This window comes from Achroia grisella, unplaced genomic scaffold (genome assembly GCF_030625045.1).
Source record: "Achroia grisella isolate CSIRO2021 unplaced genomic scaffold, CSIRO_AGI_Agris_v1 utg1360, whole genome shotgun sequence".
NCBI classification, from domain to species: domain Eukaryota; kingdom Metazoa; phylum Arthropoda; class Insecta; order Lepidoptera; family Pyralidae; genus Achroia; species Achroia grisella.
Genome location: NW_026712626.1, coordinates 2,779,756 through 2,789,204, shown reverse-complemented (window position 1 = coordinate 2,789,204; position 9,449 = coordinate 2,779,756). Strand labels below are relative to the sequence as shown.

Here is a 9,449-nt window from a genome sequence, read left to right as displayed (position 1 = left end):
AAGAAAGACAAACGATTTTGTAGTCTCGCACTGGTAGATACAATAATAAAAGTTGATATGCAAAATGAAATTTCAATACTTCAACATTGTGAAATTGCGCGCCAAAAATCGGCCATTATCAATATAATTTCAAACAAGATCTGCTTTTACGACACCACAAAAAAAACATTCGCTGAATAAATTCCCGCGCTCGGACCGCCGTAGATTATATTAAAAAAGTTATCAAAATACGACTCCTTTCGGTTCAAAATTGTTTGACATGACGACTAATTCATTCAGTGGGGAAAGAAAAAGAAGTCAAAATTTTGAACTACATTAAACAAACCGTTCTTAATGTACCTACCTCTCCCCCCGCGCTGTTCGCGAATCAGTTTACACCGGCGAGCGACAGCGAAATATCACGGGTCAAACTAAATTGGTTTGCGTATCGAAAAGTAGACATGCATAGTACACTTTTGAGCCTCGAGCTATGACATCGGGCAGTCACAAAATCGAATCGGGAGCTGCCAAACGCGTTCGAAATACGAAATTTAAAATTTAAAAATAAAAATGCCAAAAACAATTTTAAGTTTTTTCTTTTTCGTCTGCGGTCTGACGCTTATAAAGTGTTCAAAGACGGAAATAAAAGAAATGGACGCCGCTGGACTTATGAAGACTGTTGAAGAAACATTAGATTTAAAGTATAATGAATATGCCGGTTATTTAACGAATCACCTGGAATCGTTTAATGATAATCTCCTCAAGAATAGTGAAGTAGGAAGGATGCTGCATTATGAAGAACTGAAAACTAAGTTGGATAGTGTCAGCAAAAGTAAGTCTTTAGAGATCATTAAAAATTAATTAATCTGTGTTATAGTTATACTTTATTACTCACAAATATTTATCCAATTTGTTTAGCAAAGGAAATCAATTTGTACATCTTTATTTTATATCACCAGTATGTCAAGTAGATTGATAAAATAAAAAATATTAATGTATATTTTCACTGATAACTTATTTTACTTTATTACTCGCAATTATTTATTCCAAATTTTTAACAAAGGAATTCAATTTAAATATCTGTTTTTCATATCACCAGTACCTATGCTAAACAAATTAACAGAATAAAAATTATTATTCTGTATTAGCACCCATAACATAATGTTACACATTCTACTATTTTAACAAAGAAATTGTATTTGAAATCTTTATTTCATTTCTATACAAATTAAACGTTAAAAACTAGCTGTGCCCGCGACTTCGTCTAAGTTACTCCTTATTACATTAGCTACGTGCCAAAAAAAGTCCCGTCAAAATCGGTCCAGCCTTTTCGGAGATTAGCCGGACAAACAGACAGACAGACAAAAATTGTAAAAAATGTTATTTTGTTGTATGAACCATATTTATATTCATATACTTGTAGTAAAAAACGGTTATTTCAATATTACAAACAGACACTCCAATTTTATTGATATGTATAGATGTATAGATGATAACCGTTGTATATGAAACACGAATAGTACATATAACACTAACATCTTGACATAAAGATAAAAAATACAGAGTAGTCCACATCCAGATCAGAATAATTCGAGAATTTTCTAGTTGAGAACTAGCAACACATTAATTTTGATTGTTTTTTTTTAAATCTAATCGATTTTTTTTTTAAAAGAATATAATTCTTAATATATTATAACGGTAAATACAATAATAGATTAATCTATCGATTACTGTCTTTACCATTATAATCGATTTAGGTATTTATACAAAGTTTCACATCACTATCATTGAGTCACTTCTTGTGTATTACACACTACTATAATAAATTTATTTCATTAACATAGATATTTTACAATTTTTTTTTTTACACAACAACAATTTTATTCTTCTTATATATAAAATTCTCGTGTCATAGTTTTCGTTCTCATACTCCTCCGAAACGGCTTGACAGATTCTCATGAAATTTTGTGAGCGTATTGAGTAGGTCTGAGAATCGGCCAACATCTATTTTTCATCCCCCTAAATGTTAGGGGTAGTCCACCCCTAATTTTATTTTTTAATTTAAGGCAAAACTTAATCTCTGTTCAATCACATAACATTGTCAGCGCTATGAATTTTAAGTTAGATATTTTCTACAATTTATTGTTATTAGTAACTCACTATATTTTGTTACTCAGCCAACTTTATATTAACTATGTTATGATTAAGTGCTTAGTGGATTTTGCATACTTTTTGAAATGATGATATTAGACTTCAAATTATGGTCAGTTTTAGAGACTACTTTTTGAAATGATGTTACAACCCTTTATCAAATTATGGTCAGTTTTAGAGGACATGCCCTGCTCTAAAGGACACAGTAACATTGAAACTGTGGCCAATCTACGGATAGCGCGCGGCAATGCCGTTGCCTAGCGACGTTGAGAGACTGAAAAATAGCAAGCCTGTCAGAGCGGACCAAATCCCTTCTAAGGAACTTTTTAAAATCCAGTCACTTTCCAGGCAGTTCAGTTTAAGACGCAAACTGCTTGGGATTAAGAGTTCATAATACACCCGCTGATTTATCTAACAAGATCTGATATAACTTATTTTCTGTGTATATTATTGATATTATTCAACCTTCGTAAATAATTTAAGAATGCACATTTATGCAAAGCCACGACTGGACTCATCCTTTCACCGCCCTTTTCCTGTCGCTGCCTGTACCAGACGAACACTTGATATACATAAATTGCGACCCTATCATAACCGCTAAAAGGCTCTTAAAAAATGTGTGGAGCACACAGTGGCGAAATTTCCCTCGGAAACAATGCGTAAATCCATAGTTTCGAGGCCAAATACATTAAAGGCCTGTATAAAAGCCAAAAGTGGCCATATCGAATAGAGTATTTTTTACTTTTTGCTGACACTTTAATAAATTTGTACTACCTACTACGATTTTTATTTATTGGGTTGTTTGGGCTATTGCCAGATGTTTGTAGCACCTGTAGCACTGCAACCTACATAGATCTATTGTGCTCGCCTATTTTCAAAGTTCGCTACCTAGACCCGTCAGGGACAAGAATTGAAGGATATTCGTAAACTTTCCAAAGGAGATATTTCGTTTATGCATGAGTGGGCTACAACCACATAGGATGTGAAGCGGCGTTTCCTCTTCAGTTTGGCAGAACCTAATACGATACTACGACGTATCACTACGACTGATTTAATCTTATTGTGTTTTTATATTTGAGCCCAAATTAATTAAATTAGTGCTGGTTGGTAGTATTAACACGTAAAATGTGAACTTACAAGGATTATTTAAAAGAGCAACACACAAGTTTCTTGCTTGTTCTTCTTGTGATGCGACAGCTTTCCGAATGAGCGGTAGATTAAAAAAAATGTTATGACTATTCAAAAGTGCTCAAATTAAGTTTATATGAATTAAAGATTTTGTGTATTTATTTAATAAATGAAGTATGTAGATATAGCTACAATTAAAAAATGTATTAAAATTCGGCACTTCTCTATATAAACTACTAGCTTCTTCTTTAGCCTGGCCTTGGTCCCATTTATTTGGGGTCGGCCCGTCTGGTCAGTCTTCGCCAGGACGTTCTGTCCTGGGTCGTCTGGGATGTTATTTTGGCGCTTTTTATATCCCTCTCAATAACGGACATCCATGTGAGACGGGGTCTGCCGCGTCTTCTGGGCTGGGTACTTATGTCAAGCACTGTTCTTGTCATGTGGTCTGATGGTCGCCGCATGACATGACCGTACCACCTTAGGCGGCTCTCTAAAATCTTCTCCTGTATGGGAGTCACCTTAAAACTACCTCGAACGTGGATGTTTTTGATGTGATCCACCATTGTTATGCCACCAGCCCATCTTAGCATTCTCATTTCTGCGACATTGAGTTTCTGCTCTTGGTGCTTTTTGAGCGCCATTTGGTGGAATTCAACATATATAAACTACTAGCTGACCCGCGCAAATTCGTCTGCGTTTCATTTCTCACCTTTTTCAATATTTTTCATCGTAGCTCCGCTCCTATTGGTTGTAGCGTAATGTTTTGTAGCTTAAGGCCTTCCTTGACAAATGGACTATCCAACCCAAAAGGAATTTTTCAATTCGAACCAGTAGTTCCTGAGATTAACGCGTTCAAACAAACAAACTCTACAGCTTTATAATATTAGTATAGATAATATAGTCCGGCCATTTTTCATATAAAGGGGTACAAAGACTTGTATAGAAAGAAATAATTTCTATATCAATTGTATGCATATTGTTATTTTGTTAGTTTTATCGTCATCTGCAAATTTTAATGAAAGTGTACAGTTTTCTTTTTTAAAAGAACGTCAAATTGTTACGCAGATTCAATTTTTGTTCATTTTTAATAATGATTTATCATGACCATAGATACAAGTCCTTCAGTCGAATACATTTTAATTTTTTGTTGAATTCTCATAAGGTTGCCACTTCTTTTAAAACGTAGTGTTAATTACTCTGTGATACAGTTTAAAAAAATGCTGACTATAAATATGTAAAACAAATCATAGTATACTAGATTACTTTCTTTTATTTACAACTAGATGTACCCGCGACTTCGTCCGCTTGGAATTTAACTTTATTTTTCTAAAATAAAAGAATTTTTCTATAATAAAAGTAGCCTAAGTTACTCCTTATTACATCAGTTGCTTGCTAAAAAAAGTCCCGTCAAAATCGGTCTAGCCATTTCAGAGATTAACCGGTACAAACAGACAGACAGACAAAAATTGTAAAAAATGTTATTTTTGTGTATGTACCGTATTTATATTCATATGTATGTAGTAAAAAACGGTTATTTCAATATTACAAACAGACACTCCAATTTTATTTATATGTATAGATATGTATAGATTATGTTAACAATTGTTACTTCAACGGTAACGTATGTGAACGTAACGCAACGTAAGTAGATACGGTTAGTTACCTACGCACACAACCGTTATTTTATTAACCGACTTCTAAAAAGGAGATTCTCAATTAGATTGTGTTTTTTATTCGTGTGTTAGAACTTTTTTTTACTACTTTCATTATTCACATCGCTATGATAGAGTGCTTCAAATTATATGTAACTAGCTACTTACGCCGGCTTCGCACGGGTATACATTTATTTATTTATTAAAACTTTTAATGCACAAATACATCAATAAAAGTGCACATGATTCCGATTTAAAAAAACACAGAGCTCACTATACCATTGGAAACAAATATAGCTCAAGGCCAAACCACTGGTTGCAAACAATCAATTCCAGTAGCAAAGCAACAAGCGCAGTGATGACTGATGTGATGGCTCATTCGTCATACTCGTGAACGAGTACTGCTTGTAGGGACTGGTCTGCTCTTATCACTACGACTGATTTAATCTAATTGTGTATTTATATTTGATCTTTGCTGGTTGGTAGTTTGTATTCACACGTTTCGACTTGTAAAATGTGAACTTACTTGTTTAAGAGCAACACACAAGTTTCTTGCTTGTTCCTCTTGTGATGAGACAGCTTTCAGAATGAGCGGTAGATTAAAAAATGTTATGACTATTCAAAAGTGTTTAAATTAAGTTTATTTGAATATACATAATTCCTCAATATCAATTTTCTATATAAACAATTACAAAAAACAATCATTGTAATCCAACGCGGCACATCGAGGCAGCGTACCCAGGATACTGGCAGCGTTGCCTCTTTGAATGGCCATACTTAGCCTTTGGGCAAAATAGCTACCAGCTCTCGGGTCACAAGTAACCTCGATGAGCTGCGGTGAAATATATGTCAAAAACAATTTGGCTTCCGGGCTCCATGGGCCCAACGTCTCCACGGCAAATGGTAAAAACCAATACGAACCCTCCAGATTCGTATATTTTCGTCTTTTTATTTAAATTTTTATTTAAGTTTATTTAAATAAATGATTTCTATTCTACTCTATTCTATTCAAAACGTCTTAAAACTTATATAGGAAAGCATTTAAATAATGATAGAGACAATAAACTAGTTTATAAGTTTCTTACTAACATAATATAGATTGTAATCCGAATTAAATTAATAAATAATTAACAAACCACTGTCCCGTAAACAAACACCTGTACACAATAGGTGCTACAGAGACAGTTCTTCGGTTTCAAATCCGCCCCGACATAGGGGATGTCGGGGCGGATTTGAAACCGAAGAAACGGCCGCTCACGTAATCCTGGAGCGCTTGCAGTGGCCACACAACGAACACAAATCCTCGGAACGGTGAGGTCGCTCCGTGAAGCCTGTGAAGATACCAGCAGGCTTCTGTGCTTTTAGGAGGAATTTGGCTGGTTGCTTTAGTAGTCACTGCTCTATACGGACAACGGCCCAGATGAGAGGAGAAAGAGAATAGAGTCCATATTACAGTACATCACTAAAAGCCCGTGCAATAAGAACAAATAAATATTACGAACTAATCAAAGATATAACAATAAATGGCTAAGTTTCTAATCTAAGTTTATTCTTATGTAAAATGTGAATACTATAACTATCAGATGGCAATTGTAAGTAGCTGTGACGTGGTCTAGTGTTTTGAGTAGTCATGCTCACTAAAATGTCCAGACTTGTGGCGGCGTGGTGGGCCGGGTCATTGGGCTCCCTAAAATATGGTCGAGCGCAGTGATGGCTGGCTCATCCGTCATACTCGTGAACGGGTGCTGCTTGTAGGGACTGGTCTGCTCTTATCACTACGACTGATTTAATCTTATTAATTGTTTAACCAGTTGGTTATATATTCAAAATTTCTTCTATTTGAGTATTTAATTGAATTAGTGCTAATTGGTGGTTTGTATTCACACACTTAAACTTAAAAATGTAAAGTAATAATAAAATTATTTAAAAGAGCAACACGCAAGTTTCTTGCTCGTTCTTCTTGTGATGAGACAGCTTTCCGAACGGGCGGTAGATTAAAAAAATGTAATGACTATTCAAAAGTGCTTCAATGTAAGTTTATTTGAATAAATGATTTTCTATTTTATTCTATTCTATTCTAAGTGAGAGCAAGAGGAAATCTCTAAAATCTTTTTTTTTTTTTAGTTTATTTTGGTACAAACAGTCATTACAATTATAATTACAAATATATATATATTTTTTATTTTATTTTTTTATTTATTTATTTAATTCAGGCTACATGGCCCATATTATAAATACCTTATAGACTAACATACATAAGAAATAATAATCAAATATGTAAAATAAAATTGTCTCTATGGTCACGGCACTGACGACGGCAATCTGCCACGGTAGCGCCGATAGAGCACCCCCTTCGGCCAGTAGTCCTCCTTCATGAAGGTGGGCAGCATATTGGTGGGGACCAGGTATATATAGATAGTTGATAGACAACGAGTACCGAAAAGTATAAATCTTCTAAAATATCTTGGCTTGTGTTAATACTCATAGTATTAACATCGCACATACTGCCATGACACGCTCGTCATCCTACTGCGACTGCGCGCCTTGCATATTGCGCATCTGTGGTGCGCAACGCACGTTGCGCGGGAAAAACTAACTACAAAATGGCTTCTTCTCCAGACATTCTTCTAAACTATTGTACTTCTGAACACAATTTTTTTTATACTGTTCTTCATTACTTTATCTGTCTGTAAATTACTTTTATTACTATTATTTTATTAATGTAAAGGGAGGGGACGCCCTAAGAAAAGATGGATGGATTGTGTGAAATGATATGAATAAAAGAAGGGTATGTTTAGATATGACGACCGATAGAGAGCAGTGGAAGAGAATGACATACTGTGACCCCAAATAATGGGATAAAGGCAAGGCAATGATCATGATGAAATTACTCTTATTACAATAAAATACTATAATCATAACGCTAACATTTGTCTAAAACTGCAGTAAGTTCTATATTAGAACGTGTATCTATAGCTGCACTAGCAGGCCTACCAGATCTGTGTGGGCAGGGAGAGAAACACGAGCGGTGAAGGTGAGTACGTACGTACATACGTCGGCAAGGGGCCACTTAAACCTACACCCGGGTCACAAGTCCCAGGAACTGCTCGGAGTTTCCCTCTCTCCTACATGATGGACCCGGAACCCGCACAGTGATTCCATGAAATGTATGCATTAGGAAGTTTGTCTCTGAAATATATATTTTTTAATTTGAAAGCTGGTTACTTCTCGTGTAGTTTTACATATATATTTTATTCTTTATTTTTTTTTCTTTTTAATTTCATTTTCATTAAGATCTGTCTGCTAGTTTTTGAGTTATCTCAAATAATAAATAAAACTATTTTTTTTCGTTGTCTGTTCACGTATCTTTATTACATAGTATAAAATAGTCTGTTCGCGTAGATCTTTTAAAAACGGATTTAAATGTAGTTATTAGCAACAGAAAGAGTAATCTACCTGTGTATATTTTTTCTTTTTTAATCTTTTTAATTTCATTTTCATTAAGATCTGTCTGCTAGTTTTTGGGTTATCTCAAATAATAAATAAAACTATTTTTTTTCGTTGTCTGTTCACGTATCTTTATTACATAGTATAAAATGAATTCGCTACGGCTGTCTGTTCGCTTAGATCTTTTAAACTACTCAACGGATTTAAATGTTGTTATTAGCGAAAGAAGAGTAATTCAAGAGGAATGTTTATATGTATAATACATGTACACCCGTGCGAAGCCAGAGCCAGTAGATAGTATACATTAAAACATCGTATGACTGAGTAAACAAATATATACGTATAATTAGTAAAAATCACGGGGTCTTACCACGTTTTATATTTATTTGCTGAGTTCCCGATATTTCGGTAGTGTTTCAACCACCATGATCACGGGTAAACTGTGTCAGTTTACCTATTCATTTACCTTATGATTTTTTTTTTTGAGGGTTGATAATGGAATGGTGCACCCGCCTGCGCTAACGGTTTACGCTGGCGGGGCACCAGTGGAGGATGATAAGATGAACATGAGGTCAGGTCAGTTAGCCCATCATGCAAATTCACCAGGAATTTAACACGATGGTTTCCAGAGGGAACCGCGTGGAGGTCGACCTGACATGGTACATTGCTAGCAATGGGGTTATCAATCCACATTACTAACAATCCCCTTCCCCCCTACCTTATGATTTACCTTATGATTTTTACTAATTATACGTATAAATAATGACCGCGCAAGTTTAAAACAGTATATAAACAAATATAACTTCTGGGGAGAGTGGATTGTTAGTAATGTGGACTTTTGACCCTATTGCTAGCGATGTACCATGTCAAGTTGACCTTCACGCGGTTCCAGGGGTGGAAACCATCATGACAAACTCTTGGAGAATTTGTCAAGATGAGCTGACTGACCTGACCTCATGCTCATGTTATAATTCTCCACTGGAGCCCCGCCAGCGTAAACCGTAAAGCTTTTTACTACATGCATATGAATATAAATACGGTACATACACCAAAATAACATTTTTTACAATTTTTGTCTGTCCCTCTGTTTGT

General features: G+C 35.0%; 1 protein-coding gene across 1 annotated transcript in view; it reads left to right on the top strand.

Moving 5' to 3' along the window:
• Positions 1 to 549: 549 nt before the first annotated feature.
• LOC131855357 (uncharacterized) overlaps positions 550 to 9,449 on the top strand; it is a gene marked incomplete at its 5' end in the record, with an annotated part of 28,550 nt that continues 19,650 nt past the window's right edge. Inside the window, one exon of the mRNA XM_059206614.1 lies at positions 550 to 811. Within this exon, the coding sequence (XP_059062597.1) occupies positions 550 to 811 (262 nt within the window). The remainder of the gene's footprint in view (positions 812 to 9,449) is intronic.